Below are 15,255 nucleotides of genomic sequence, written 5' to 3' on the forward strand. Positions count from 1 at the left end.
TGAGGTGGACAATATTTAGTTATAGGGGCCTGAGGTAGGACAACATTTAGTTATAGGGGCATGGGTAGGATAACATTTAGTTATACGGGCATGGGTAGGACAACATTTAGTTATAGGGGCCTGGGTAGGTCAACATTTAGTTATAGGGGCCTGGGTAGGTCAACATTTAGTTATAGGGGCCTGGGTAGGACAACATTTAGTTATAGGGGCCTGAGGTGGGACAACATTTAGTTATAGGGGCCTGAGGTGGGCAACATTTAATTATAGGGGCATGAGGTGGGCAACATTTAATTATAGGGGCCTGAGGTAGGCAACATTTAGTTATAGGGGCCTGAGGTAGGCAACATTTAGTTATAGGGGCCTGAGGTAGGCAACATTTAGTTATAGGGGCCTGAGGTGGGCAACATTTAGTTATAGGGGCCTGAGGTGGGCAACATTTAGTTATAGGGGCCTGAGGTAGGCAACATTTAGTTATAGGGGCCTGAGGTGGGCAACATTTAGTTATAGGGGCCTGAGGTGGGCAACATTTAGTTATAGGGGCCTGGGGTGGACAACATTTAGTTATAGGGGCCTGGGGTGGACAACATTTAGTTATAGGGGCATGGGTAGGACAACATTTAGTTATAGGGGCATGGGTAGGACAATATTTGGTTATAGGGGCCTGGGATGGACAACATTTAGTTATAGGGGCCTGGGATGGACAACATTTAGTTATACGGGCCTGGGGTGGACAACATTTAGTTATACGGGCCTGGGGTGGACAACATTTAGTTATACGGGCCTGGGGTGGACAACATTTAGTTATACGGGCCTGGGGTGGACAACATTTAGTTATAGGGGCCTGGGGTGGACAACATTTAGTTATACGGGCCTGGGGTGGACAACATTTAGTTATACGGGCCTGGGGTGGACAACATTTAGTTATACGGGCCTGGGGTGGACAACATTTAGTTATAGGGGCCTGAGGTAGGCAACATTTAGTTATAGGGGCCTGAGGTAGGACAACATTTAGTTATAGGGGCATGGGTAGGATAACATTTAGTTATACGGGCATGGGTAGGACAACATTTAGTTATAGGAGCCTGGGTAGGTCAACATTTAGTTATAGGGGCCTGGGTAGGTCAACATTTAGTTATAGGGGCCTGGGTAGGACAACATTTAGTTATAGGGGCCTGAGGTGGGACAACATTTAGTTATAGGGGCCTGAGGTGGGCAACATTTAATTATAGGGGCATGAGGTGGGCAACATTTAATTATAGGGGCCTGAGGTAGGCAACATTTAGTTATAGGGGCCTGAGGTAGGCAACATTTAGTTATAGGGGCCTGAGGCAGGCAACATTTAGTTATAGGGGCCTGAGGCGGGCAACATTTAGTTATAGGGGCCTGAGGTGGGCAACATTTAGTTATAGGGGCCTGAGGTAGGCAACATTTAGTTATAGGGGCCTGAGGTGGGCAACATTTAGTTATAGGGGCCTGAGGTGGGCAACATTTAGTTATAGGGGCCTGGGGTGGACAACATTTAGTTATAGGGGCCTGGGGTGGACAACATTTAGTTATAGGGGCCTGGGGTGGACAACATTTAGTTATAGGGGCATGGGTAGGACAACATTTAGTTATAGGGGCATGGGTAGGACAATATTTGGTTATAGGGGCCTGGGATGGACAACATTTAGTTATAGGGGCCTGGGATGGACAACATTTAGTTATACGGGCCTGGGGTGGACAACATTTAGTTATACGGGCCTGGGGTGGACAACATTTAGTTATACGGGCCTGGGGTGGACAACATTTAGTTATACGGGCCTGGGGTGGACAACATTTAGTTATAGGGGCCTGGGGTGGACAACATTTAGTTATACGGGCCTGGGGTGGACAACATTTAGTTATACGGGCCTGGGGTGGACAACATTTAGTTATACGGGCCTGGGGTGGACAACATTTAGTTATACGGGCCTGGGGTGGACAACATTTAGTTATACGGGCCTGGGGTGGACAACATTTAGTTATAGGGGCCTGAGGTAGGCAACATTTAGTTATAGGGGCCTGAGGTGGGCAACATTTAGTTATAGGGGCCTGAGGTGGGCAACATTTAGTTATAGGGGCCTGAGGTGGACAACATTTAGTTATAGAGGCCTGGGGTGGACAACATTTAGTTATAGGGGCATGGGTAGGACAACATTTAGTTATAGGGGCATGGGTAGGACAATATTTGGTTATAGGGGCCTGGGATGGACAACATTTAGTTATAGGGGCCTGGGGTGGACAACATTTAGTTATAGGGGCCTGGGGTGGACAACATTTAGTTATACGGGCCTGGGGTGGACAACATTTAGTTATACGGGCCTGGGGTGGACAACATTTAGTTATACGGGCCTGGGGTGGACAACATTTAGTTATACGGGCCTGGGGTGGACAACATTTAGTTATACGGGCCTGGGGTGGACAACATTTAGTTATACGGGCCTGGGGTGGACAACATTTAGTTATACGGGCCTGGGGTGGACAAGATTTAGTTATACGGGCCTGGGGTGGACAACATTTAGTTATAGGGTCCTGGGGTGGACAACATTTGGCTATAGGGGCCTGAGGTGGACAACATTTGAGTCTCTCACTCAAACTGCACTGGAATAGTCTCCTATTCTACACTGTACATATACTTTACATTTCCCAAAAGAGAAATCACAATTTATGGCCCAAATAGTTTAATTTTTACAGAATCTCAATTCAAAGATATCCTCTCTGCTGTCTTTCTTACCTGGTGATTCCATGTATTATACCAACAGTCTTACAATATATTGACACACATAGTTAGTTGAAAAGGAAGATAGGGTGCCATTTGGGACACAATCAGTGGAAGCTGCTGAGGGGAGGACGGCTCATAATAATGGCTGGAAAGAAACCATATGTTTGATACCATTCCATTAATTCCGCTCCAGCCATTACCACGAGCCTGTCCTCCCAATTAAGATGCCACCAACCTCCTGTGCACCCTATTCCATAAATAGTTCACTCCTTTTGACCCTGGCTGTGACCCCACTCTTCGAGGGTGTCTCAGGGGGAGCTGAGATATGCAAAGAACTAATTTCCAACTAATTTATTATTTTTTATAACATGGTGCACTACTTTGACCCCTGGTTAAAAGTAGTGCACTATATAGGGAATAGGGTGCCATTTGGAACACATCCCATCACTTACTTCCCACTGTGGTCAGTGGTGTGAGAGATTGTCCCATCTCTCCCCATGATCAGGTAGTTACTGTCCGTCTTCATGTCAAACTCATCACAGGCTTTACGTTTGATCATGTCTCTCACTGCTCCAGTCTGCATCACGTCTTTACCTGGCATAGCAGAGAACCAGCATAAGAACAATGTAAATGAAATTATACTTCCAAGAGAATGTGTGCGTACCAAATGGCACTCTTTTCTCTATAAAGTGTACTACTTTTGACCAGGGCCCTTCCAAAGTAGTGCACCATAGGAAATAGGGTGCCATTTGGGACGCACTTGTAACATTGTGAAGACCTTTAGAGCAGAGCACTCACCTGTCTGTAGGATTTTGGTCAGTATTGTGGTATAGTGTTTAAAAACTCCGTCGTCGGATGAGTTGACAATCTTGACGACGTAAACTGTCAGAAGGACAACAAGATGGTGTTAGTACCGACTACAGCACATTAGATTTATTTTGAATATTTGGGTTAGAGGTATAAACTCACCATAATTCGCAACAGGAGAGAAACAAGCAAAGGTTCTGCGAGTCTCTTTCTCCATTTGTTTACTGTAAGTTACTCTCTTCTTTGGGCAGTCACCTGAGACAAAGCAAATAAAAATACATACACAATAGTTCACAATATAACTGATATATTGTGAAGTAAATATATATTCTGTCCAAACAATACAAGCTGTATGGAGTGCACATACCCTCTGCACAGGAGCACACATTGTCCTGACAGATCTTGGAGATCATGTTGCTCTTCTGCGGTGCGCTGTAGAACACAGTGCATCTCCTCTCTGTCGGGACATAGTTCAGCATTAGTCACTCAGACGATGGCTGTGTCCCATACGGCATCCTATTCTCTTTATTGTGCACTACATTTGACCAGGGCCTAAACCCTCACCAGGCTGCACCAGCCCCATGGACCTTCCGGATACCTTACAACAATAGACATAACATACCCTAAACTAAAGATGGTGGTATACCTGGGTTGTAGTAGTCATAGACCACAGCAGCAGCGGGCTGCACCAGGCCCATGGGACTGATCTGTTTGGCCCGGAACGCTACACACTGTGGTTCCTCTGTGATCTGGAAAACATAGCGACAATACAATGTCAAAGGCAAGAGAGGACGGCATTGGCGAGAACACGAGGTCTCAAGATAGAACTTTTGTGATTCAATTTATATGTGTGGTACAGTAGTCATAGCTGATACTCATTGACGTCATGGCTTTGGATACAAGAGGTCTTACCTTAGCGAAGTAGAGGAACACTTTATTTGGGGCGATGTCATAATGGTCTATGTACTTCTCAGTACCCTTCACATTCTAGAGGAGAGGAAAATAAAAAGATGTCAAATTCCATAGGCTGACTGACAACATGTCACCTAGGTTGTCGCGCCCGATATGTTTAATGGAAACAGCAGATATGAGAAATGTTCTAAAGAACGAAAGGTGAGAGGGCAGACAGGCTACCTGAGACATGAAACAGAGAGGTGAGAGGGCAGACAGGCTACCTGAGACATGAAACAGAGAGGTGGGAGGGCAGACAGGCTACCTGAGACATGAAACAGAGAGGTGAGAGGGCAGACAGGCTACCTGAGACATGAAACAGAGAGGTGGGAGGGCAGACAGGCTACCTGAGACATGAAACAGAGAGGTGAGAGGGCAGACAGGCTACCTGAGACATGAAACAGAGAGGTGAGAGGGCAGACAGGCTACCTGAGACATGAAACAGAGATGTGAGAGGGCAGACAGGCTACCTGAGACATGAAACAGAGAGGTGAGAGGGCAGACAGGCTACCTGAGACATGAAACAGAGAGGTGAGAGGGCAGACAGGCTACCTGAGACATGAAACAGAGAGGTGAGAGGGCAGACAGGCTACCTGAGACATGAAACAGAGAGGTGAGAGGGCAGACAGGCTACCTGAGACATGAAACAGAGAGGTGAGAGGGCAGACAGGCTACCTGAGACATGAAACAGAGAGGTGAGAGGGCAGACAGGCTACCTGAGACATGAAACAGAGAGGTGAGAGGGCATACAGGCTACCTGAGACATGAAACAGAGAGGTGAGAGGGCATACAGGCTACCTGAGACATGAAACAGAGAGGTGAGAGGGCAGACAGGCTACCTGAGACATGAAACAGAGAGGTGGGAGGGCAGACAGGCTACCTGAGACATGAAACAGAGAGGTGAGAGGGCAGACAGGCTACCTGAGACATGAAACAGAGAGGTGGGAGGGCAGACAGGCTACCTGAGACATGAAACAGAGAGGTGAGAGGGCAGACAGGCTACCTGAGACATGAAACAGAGAGGTGAGAGGGCAGACAGGCTACCTGAGACATGAAACAGAGAGGTGAGAGGGCAGACAGGCTACCTGAGACATGAAACAGAGAGGTGAGAGGGCAGACAGGTTACCTGAGACATGAAACAGAGAGGTGAGAGGGCAGACAGGTTACCTGAGACATGAAACAGAGAGGTGAGAGGGCAGACAGGCTACCTGAGACATGAAACAGAGAGGTGAGAGGGTAGACAGGCTACCTGAGACATGAAACAGAGAGGTGAGAGGGCAGACAGGTTACCTGAGACATGAAACAGAGAGGTGAGAGGGTAGACAGGTTACCTGAGACATGAAACAGAGAGGTGGGAGGGCAGACAGGCTACCTGAGACATGAAACAGAGAGGTGAGAGGGCAGACAGGCTACCTGAGACATGAAACAGAGAGGTGAGAGGGCAGACAGGCTACCTGAGACATGAAACAGAGAGGTGAGAGGGCAGACAGGTTACCTGAGACATGAAACAGAGAGGTGAGAGGGCAGACAGGCTACCTGAGACATGAAACAGAGAGGTGAGAGGGCAGACAGGCTACCTGAGACATGAAACAGAGAGGTGAGAGGGCATACAGGCTACCTGAGACATGAAACAGAGAGGTGAGAGGGCAGACAGGCTACCTGAGACATGAAACAGAGAGGTGAGAGGGCAGACAGGCTACCTGAGACATGAAACAGAGAGGTGAGAGGGCAGACAGGTTACCTGAGACATGAAACAGAGAGGTGAGAGGGCAGACAGGCTACCTGAGACATGAAACAGAGAGGTGAGAGGGCAGACAGGTTACCTGAGACATGAAACAGAGAGGTGAGAGGGCAGACAGGTTACCTGAGACATGAAACAGAGAGGTGAGAGGGCAGACAGGTTACCTGAGACATGAAACAGAGAGGTGAGAGGGCAGACAGGTTACCTGAGACATGAAACAGAGAGGTGAGAGGGTAGACAGGTTACCTGAGACATGAAACAGAGAGGTGAGAGGGCAGACAGGCTACCTGAGAGATGAAACAGAGAGGTGAGAGGGTAGACAGGTTACCTGAGACATGAAACAGAGAGGTGGGAGGGCAGACAGGCTACCTGAGACATGAAACAGAGAGGTGAGAGGGCAGACAGGCTACCTGAGACATGAAACAGAGAGGTGAGAGGGCAGACAGGCTACCTGAGACATGAAACAGAGAGGTGAGAGGGCAGACAGGTTACCTGAGACATGAAACAGAGAGGTGGGAGGGCAGACAGGCTACCTGAGACATGAAACAGAGAGGTGAGAGGGTAGACAGGTTACCTGAGACATGAAACAGAGAGGTGAGAGGGCAGACAGGCTACCTGAGACATGAAACAGAGAGGTGAGAGGGCAGACAGGTTACCTGAGACATGAAACAGAGAGGTGGGAGGGCAGACAGGCTACCTGAGACATGAAACAGAGAGGTGAGAGGGCAGACAGGCTACCTGAGACATGAAACAGAGAGGTGAGAGGGCAGACAGGCTACCTGAGACATGAAACAGAGAGGTGAGAGGGCAGACAGGTTACCTGAGACATGAAACAGAGAGGTGAGAGGGCAGACAGGCTACCTGAGACATGAAACAGAGAGGTGAGAGGGCAGACAGGCTACCTGAGACATGAAACAGAGAGGTGAGAGGGCATACAGGCTACCTGAGACATGAAACAGAGAGGTGAGAGGGCAGACAGGCTACCTGAGACATGAAACAGAGAGGTGAGAGGGCAGACAGGCTACCTGAGACATGAAACAGAGAGGTGAGAGGGCAGACAGGTTACCTGAGACATGAAACAGAGAGGTGAGAGGGCATACAGGCTACCTGAGACATGAAACAGAGAGGTGAGAGGGCAGACAGGCTACCTGAGACATGAAACAGAGAGGTGAGAGGGCAGACAGGCTACCTGAGACATGAAACAGAGAGGTGAGAGGGCAGACAGGCTACCTGAGACATGAAACAGAGAGGTGAGAGGGCAGACAGGCTACCTGAGACATGAAACAGAGAGGTGAGAGGGCAGACAGGCTACCTGAGACATGAAACAGAGAGGTGAGAGGGTAGACAGGCTGTTGCCGTATTTATTATTGTGCAATTTGCCTAAATGGGTAATAGAAACACTTCAACCACTACATTTAATTAGTTTAGCTGTGGCGTCATTAAGTCATGCTGTTTTTATCTTCACAATAAACGCACCCTAGCAGGCAATTGTCTGATATATTTTATTGTTAGTTAAGTTAATGGAAACAGTTAGGTTAATGGAAACAGCTAGTGTGAATGGCTAAAATGTGTTTTCTTCCCGGGAACCAATTCTGCCATTTCAAAAGGAGGGTCGCAATAACTGTGGTATATGGTTGTTTTTTCCTTTTGGAATCAATCCATAGTGTTGAAGATCCGCACTACAGCGCCACTGAAATGTAAAGGCAATTTCCGATTGAGCAGTCAAATGCAGCATTTACCATGAATGCAGTATCAGTGAACACGGAAACATTGACTTTAAATTTAAATTGTGCTGTAATGCGGATCTTCAGCACTACGGATTGAATCGAGCCCATAGATGAATGCACTGACTGTGGATAAAAGTGCCTGCTAAATAAAAATAAAAAAGAATGTAAATCAATGTCAAATGTAGGCCTACTGTACCTCCTCCAGATCCTGCATGTTAGGTTTGAGTCCACTGAGAAGGGAGATGTCCACGATGACCATGCCTGTAGAATTACCACTGGTCAGTCTGTAGGAGAGGAGAGGAGAGATAGAACCAGGTCTCCACTCATCCCACCCCATGCATGCATACACACACACACAATATACAGTGGGGCAAAAAAGTATTTAGTCAGCCACCAATTGCCAGAAATCTTGCTTGTTTGTAGGTGACCAAATACTTATTTTCCACCATAATTTGCAAATAAATTCATTAAAAATCCTACAATGTGATTTTCTGGATTTTTTTTCTCATTTTGTCTGTCATAGTTGAAGTGTACCTATGATGACAATTACAGGCCTCTCTCATCTTTTTAAGTGGGAGAACTTGCACACTTGGTGGCTGACTAAATATTGTTTTGCCCCACTGTATACGCACAGACACACATCGCTGTACTCACCCCACACATACAGTGTAGACTAGGGACTTCTCCCTCTCCTCATCCTCCTGTGGGGCATGTCTCTTCCTGCGTGTGCGTAGGTCAAACCATTCTACCCTGCTCATGGGCTCATCACTAGGGTTCCCATCCCCTTCAGACTCATAGTTATAATAGTCGTCTAGCTCAGGACCATCGTCCGCGATCTCTGTAACATTGCACATTATTCACCGTTACACATTTATACTGACAATGAATAGTGTTTTATATTTTTAAGCAGCACTCCAGCAAATGTGTTTCGTGTTTATAGATGCATTCTGACTGAAACGTACTTCTGTACTTAACCTCTCCCTCCACCGAGACTTTGAGACTGTAGAAATCACAGAACAAGTCCTTCTTCTCCAGAGTTCTGTAGGTCTGGACCACCTGATGACATATAACAAGCACTGTGGACACTTCCACAGATTCAGACAGCCTTACAATGTTAGAAACATCATCACTTACTTTTCAAATTCATTTACTGAATTTACTTACGGATAAGGTCCCGTTTCCCTTCCCCATTGTGTTAATAGTGATCGGGCTTCCTGGGTTCACCTGACCAGACAAACCAGACAACAGAGATGTAAAAGAGCATTTGAGAAAGGAAATCAGAGTACTGCTGGAATTCTAAACTCAATCTCACCTGGAAGGCTGATAGGGTCAGGGCATTATGTTTCGTAAGATGAACTCCCTGCTTTCGGCCGTTTTGGTGACACATCTCAACATTAAGATCCAAGTCTTCAACATCATTTTCCAGGATGCTGTACTTAGCTAGAGCCTCAAGAGCTACAACTGTATCCTGTTGGAAAGAGGGAGAGAGAGAGAGCAAAAGAGAGTAGAAGAGAAAGAAAGGAAGACAGAGTGCGAAAGAGGCATAAAAAGAGGGAAAGGGTGAGAGGGAAAGAGAAAGCGAGGGAAAGAGCGAGCAAGAGCAAAAGAGAGAGAAAGAGAGGGAAAGAGAAAAAGGGAAAGAAAGAGAAAGAGCATGAAGGAAAGAGAGAGAATGAGAGAGAGGGAAAGAGAGGCAGAAAGAGAGAGACAAAAAGAGAGTGATTTGCACATTGTTACAACACTGTACATAGCCAATAATATAACATGAGTGTAATGTTCATTTTTTATTGTTTATTTCCCTTTTGTTTCTTGTCAATTTCACTTGCTTTGGCAAAGTAAACATATGTTTCCCATGCCAATAAGCCCTTTGAATTGAGAGAGAGAGAGACAGCGAGAGAGAGACAGCGAGAGAGAGACAGCGAGAGAGAGACAACTTCAACAATATAAAAAACAAGACCAGGAGAAGAACAGAGCACGAGAGGATCAGACTGCTGGAGGAGAGGTTGAGGGGGATGGCGTGTGACAGAACAACCCACTAGAGAGGTGGCCAACCCCACAGAGGAGCCAGCAGAACACCCCACCTCAGTTCCCGACAAAAGTCTCGACACCACAGCAGAACGGTTTACACCAGACCATAGCGTCGACATCACAGAAGAACAGACAAATGAAGAACCCCAAGCCCAGGGTCTCACCCCCTCTGAGCCACCCTGATAGCCCTCCTGACAACCCCCCCCCCCCCACTGAGGACATACACAAGAGACAGATTGTACCCCTTATAGACTCAAATGGGAAATATATACAAGAAAAAAGTGTGTCTAAACTCTGGTGTCCAAACACCCAGCGCGCACTAGACCTTCTGTCTGAGGACCAAATAGGTTCACCTAGCCAGATAATAATACACACAGGCACAAACGACCTGAGAACACAGCAGGAAAGGGTGGCCACAGCACTGAAGGGAGTGATTGAAAAAGCTTCATCTACTTTCCCCAATGCACAAGTGACTATCTCCACCCTGCTACCACAAAAATACTTCCACCCTGCTACCATACAGTGGGTAAATGCAAGTATTTCCCTCAGATCAGACCTATGCCCCTCCTGCCCAACCCATGCACCCCACCCCCGCAAAGAGGGCCTCAACATGGAAGTCACACATACGCCCAGGCCATGAGTGTGCAAACAGGCCCAACCCCCACTCTTACACTAGCCCAAGCCAATGGCATGTACCAGATGCTCAGCAGGCTCGGTTCACACTTACTGGCCTGAGGCCAAACCACACGACCAACAACATTGGACACTTTATGGAACACAAAGCCTTCACTATCTCATCCTGGAATATCCAAGGCCTGAGGTCATCTGCCTTTGGCCTAAAGAGCAGGAACCTGGATTTCATCAAATAAATAAAAAATACAGACATTGTCATCCCACAAGAAACCTGGTATAGAGGAGATGGACCCACAGGTTGCCCTCTTGGTTACAGAGAGCTGGTAGTCCCATCCACCAAACTACCAGGTGTGAAACAGGGAAGGGACTCAGTGGGTATTCTAATTTGGTATAGAGCAGACCTAACTCACTCCATTAAATTAAATCAAAACAGGAACATTTGACATTTGGCTAGAAATTCAAAAGGAAATCATCTTAACAGAGAAAAATGTCCTCCTGTGTGCTACCTATATCCCTCCACTAGAATCACCATACTTTAATGACGACAACTTCTCAATCATGGAGGGGGAAATCAATCATTTTTCAGGCCCATGGACATGTACTAGTCTATGGCGACCTAAATGCCAGAACCGGACACCCTCAGCACACAGGGGGACAAACACCTGCCTGCAGGGGACAGCATTCCCTCCCCCATATGCCCCCCTAGGCACAACTATGACAACATAACCAACAAAAACAGGTCACAACTCCTGCAGCTCTGTCATACGCTGGTGTAACGGTTTTCCTCCTCTTCTGAGGAGTAGTAAAGATAGGACCAATGCGCAGCGTGGTAAGTGTCCATATTTTAATGAAATATAACCGAACACTGAATACAAAAGAACAAGAGAAATAAATGAAAACGGAAAGAGTTCTGTATGGTAAAACACAGACACAGAAAACAACTACCCACCACCCATAGTGGGAAAACAGGCTGCCTAAGTATGGTTCTCAATCAGAGACAACGATCGACAGCTGCCTCTGATTGGGAACCATACCAGGCCAAACACAAAAATACAAAACCTAGAATACACAACATAGAATGCCCACCCCAACTCACACCCTGACCAAACTAAAACAGAGACATAAAAAAGGAACTAAGGTCAGGACGTGACAGCTGGGTATGTACATAGTCAATGGTAGGCTTCGAGGGGACTCCTATGGTAGGTACACCTATAGCTCATCTCTTAGCAGTAGTACTGTATACTACTTTATCACTGAAATTAACCCAGAGTTCCTCAGAGTATTCAGTCAGCACACTGACACCCCCATCAGCACAGCAAAATCACAATCTACATGAACAGAGAAATACTCAATCATGAGGCATCAAAGCCAAAGGAACTGAATAATATTAAGAAATGCTATAGATGGAAGGAAAGTAGTGTAGAAACCTACCAAAAAGCTATTAGGAAACAACAAATTCAATCAATTTTAGACAACTTCCTGGATAAAACGTTGCACTGTAATAGTGAAGGTGTAAACTTGGCAGTAGAAAGTCTGAACAGTATATTTGACCTCAGCTTCCCTATCAAATCTAAAAATCTCAAATAGAAAACCGAAGAAAATGAACAATGACAAATGGTTTGATGAAGAATGCAAAAATCTAAGAAACATTGAGAAACCTGTCCAACCAAAAACATAAAGATTCGGAAAACCTGAGTCTATGCCTTCACTACGGTGAATCACTAAAACAATACAGAAATAGATGGTAAAATAAGGAACAGCACGTCAGAAATCAGCTCAATGTAATTGAAGAATCCATAGACTAACCACTTCTTGGAAAATTGGAAAACACTAAACAAACAACACAAAGAATTATTTCCCAAAGTGGAGATGTATGGGTAAACTACTTCTTCAATCTTTTTGGCTCTATAACAAAGAACAAAAAGCAAAAACATATACATGATCAAAGACAAATCTTATAATCAACTATTAAAGCCTACAAGAACCCACTGGATTCTCCAATTACCTTGACTGAGCTACAGGACAAAATAAAAACTCTTCAACCCAAAATGGCATGTGGTGTTGATGGTATCCTCAATGAAATGATCAAATATACAGACAACAAATTCCAATTGGCTATACTAAAACTCTTTAACATCATCCTTAGCTCTGGCATCTTCCCCGATATTTGGAACCAAGGACTGATCACCCCAATCCACAAAAGTGGAGACAAATTTGACCCCAATAACTACCGTGGGATAGGCGTCAACAGCAACCTTGGGTAAATCCTCCACATTATCATTAACAGCAGACTCGTACATTTCCTCAGTGAAAACAATGTACTGAGCAAATGTCAAATTGGCTTTTTACCAAATTACCGTACGACAGACCACGTATTCACCCTGCACACCCTAAATGACAAACAAACCAAAACAAAGGCAATGTCTTCTCATGCTTTGTTGATTTCAAAAAAGCCTTTGACTCAATTTGGCATGAGGGTCTGCTATACAAATTGATGGAAAGTGGTGTTGCAGCTAAGCCCCACCCTCTTCAACATATATATCAACGAATTGGCGAGGGCACTAAAAAAGTCTGCAGCACCCTACTAGAATCTGAAGTCAAATGTCTACTCTTTGCTGATGATCTGGTACTTCTGTCACCAACCAAGGAGGGCCTACAGCAGCACCTAGATATTCTGCACAGATTCTGCCAGACCTGGCCCTGACAGTAAATCTCAGTAAGACCAAAATAATGGTGTTCCAAAAAGATCCAGTCGCCAGGACCACAAATACAAATTCCATCTAGACATCGTTGCCCTAGAGCACACAAAAAACTATACATACCTTGGCCTAAACATCAGCGCCACAGGTAACTTCCACAAAGCTGTGAACGATCTGAGAGACAAGGCCAGAAGGGCATTCTATGCCATCAAAAGGAACATAAAATTCAACGTACCAATTAGGATCTTGCTAAAGATAAAGAATTAGGAGGGGGCAAAGAGAGAGAGAAAAAGAGAATAGTATAACTAGGGCCAGGAGTTTTTCCAAGTCTCTTCAGGTGGTCAGTGATAACTCCTAGCTCCAGATCATAATGCTCTGATGGTCTACTGGTGGCTTGTCCTACAGTACCTACCTGTCTGTCAACTGGTGGCTACAGTACCTACCTGTCTGTCAACTGGTGGCTACAGTACCTACCTGTCTGTCAACTGGTGGCTACAGTACCTACCTGTCTGTCAACTGGTGGCTACAGTACCTACCTGTCTGTCTACTGGTGGCTTGTCCTACAGTACCTACCTGTCTGTCAACTGGTGGCTACAGTACCTACCTGTCTGTCTACTGGTGGCTTGTCCTACAGTACCTACCCGTCTGTCTACTGGTGGCTACAGTACCTACCTGTCTGTCAACTGGTGGCTACAGTACCTACCTGTCTGTCTACTGGTGGCTTGTCCTACAGTACCTACCTGTCTGTCAACTGGTGGCTACAGTACCTACCTGTCTGTCTACTGGTGGCTTGTCCTACAGTACCTACCTGTCTGTCAACTGGTGGCTACAGTACCTACCTGTCTGTCTACTGGTGGCTTGTCCTACAGTACCTACCCATCTGTCTACTGGTGGCTTGTCCTAAAGTACTTACCCATCTGTCTACTGGTGGCTACAGTACCTACCTGTCTGTCTACTGGTGGCTTGTCCTACAGTACCTACCTGTCTGTCTACTGGTGGCTTGTCCTACAGTACCTACCTGTCTGTCTACTGGTGGCTTGTCCTACAGTACCTACCTGTCTGTCAACTGGTGGCTACAGTACCTACATGTCTGTCTACTGGTGGCTTGTCCTACAGTACCTACCTGTCTGTCAACTGGTGGCTACAGTACCTACCTGTCTGTCTACTGGTGGCTTGTCCTACAGTACCTACCTGTCTGTCTACTGGTGGCTTGTCCTACAGTACCTACCCGTCTGTCTACTGGTGGCTTGTCCTACAGTACCTACCCATCTGTCTACTGGTGGCTTGTCCTACAGTACCTACCCATCTGTCTACTGGTGGCTTGTCCTAAAGTACACCCATCTGTCTACTGGTGGCTTGTCCTACCCTATCTGTCTACTGGTGGCTTGTCCTAAAGTACCTACCCATCTGTCTACTGGTGGCTTGTCCTAAAGTACCTACCCGTCTGTCTACTGGTGGCTTGTCCTACAGTACCTACCTGTCTGTCTACTGGTGGCTTGTCCTACAGTACCTACCTGTCTGTCAACTGGTGGCTACAGTACCTACCTGTCTGTCTACTGGTGGCTTGTCCTACAGTACCTACCTGTCTGTCAACTGGTGGCTACAGTACCTACCTGTCTGTCTACTGGTGGCTTGTCCTACAGTACCTACCTGTCTGTCTACTGGTGGCTTGTCCTACAGTACCTACCCGTCTGTCTACTGGTGGCTTGTCCTACAGTACCTACCCATCTGTCTACTGGTGGCTTGTCCTACAGTACCTACCCATCTGTCTACTGGTGGCTTGTCCTAAAGTACTTACCCATCTGTCTACTGGTGGCTTGTCCTACAGTACCTACCCATCTGTCTACTGGTGGCTTGTCCTAAAGTACCTACCCATCTGTCTACTGGTGGCTTGTCCTAAAGTACCTACCTGCCCGTCTACTGGTG

The 15,255-nt window shown here is 46.3% G+C and overlaps 1 protein-coding gene across 1 annotated transcript in view; it reads right to left on the reverse strand.

Moving 5' to 3' along the window:
* LOC115136834 (complement C4-B-like) overlaps positions 1-15,255 on the reverse strand; it is a 32,173-nt gene that overhangs the window by 704 nt on the left and 16,214 nt on the right. The window contains exons 29-39 of the mRNA XM_029672662.2: positions 9,282-9,437; positions 9,134-9,193; positions 8,932-9,025; positions 8,624-8,807; positions 8,166-8,253; positions 4,463-4,537; positions 4,197-4,299; positions 3,918-4,007; positions 3,713-3,805; positions 3,542-3,625; positions 3,196-3,337 (exon numbers count right to left, since the gene is read on the reverse strand). Coding sequence (XP_029528522.2) covers positions 3,196-3,337; positions 3,542-3,625; positions 3,713-3,805; positions 3,918-4,007; positions 4,197-4,299; positions 4,463-4,537; positions 8,166-8,253; positions 8,624-8,807; positions 8,932-9,025; positions 9,134-9,193; positions 9,282-9,437 — 1,169 coding nt within the window. The remainder of the gene's footprint in view (positions 1-3,195; positions 3,338-3,541; positions 3,626-3,712; positions 3,806-3,917; positions 4,008-4,196; positions 4,300-4,462; positions 4,538-8,165; positions 8,254-8,623; positions 8,808-8,931; positions 9,026-9,133; positions 9,194-9,281; positions 9,438-15,255) is intronic.

Source organism: Oncorhynchus nerka, linkage group LG11, assembly GCF_034236695.1.
Source record: "Oncorhynchus nerka isolate Pitt River linkage group LG11, Oner_Uvic_2.0, whole genome shotgun sequence".
NCBI lineage: Eukaryota > Metazoa > Chordata > Actinopteri > Salmoniformes > Salmonidae > Oncorhynchus > Oncorhynchus nerka.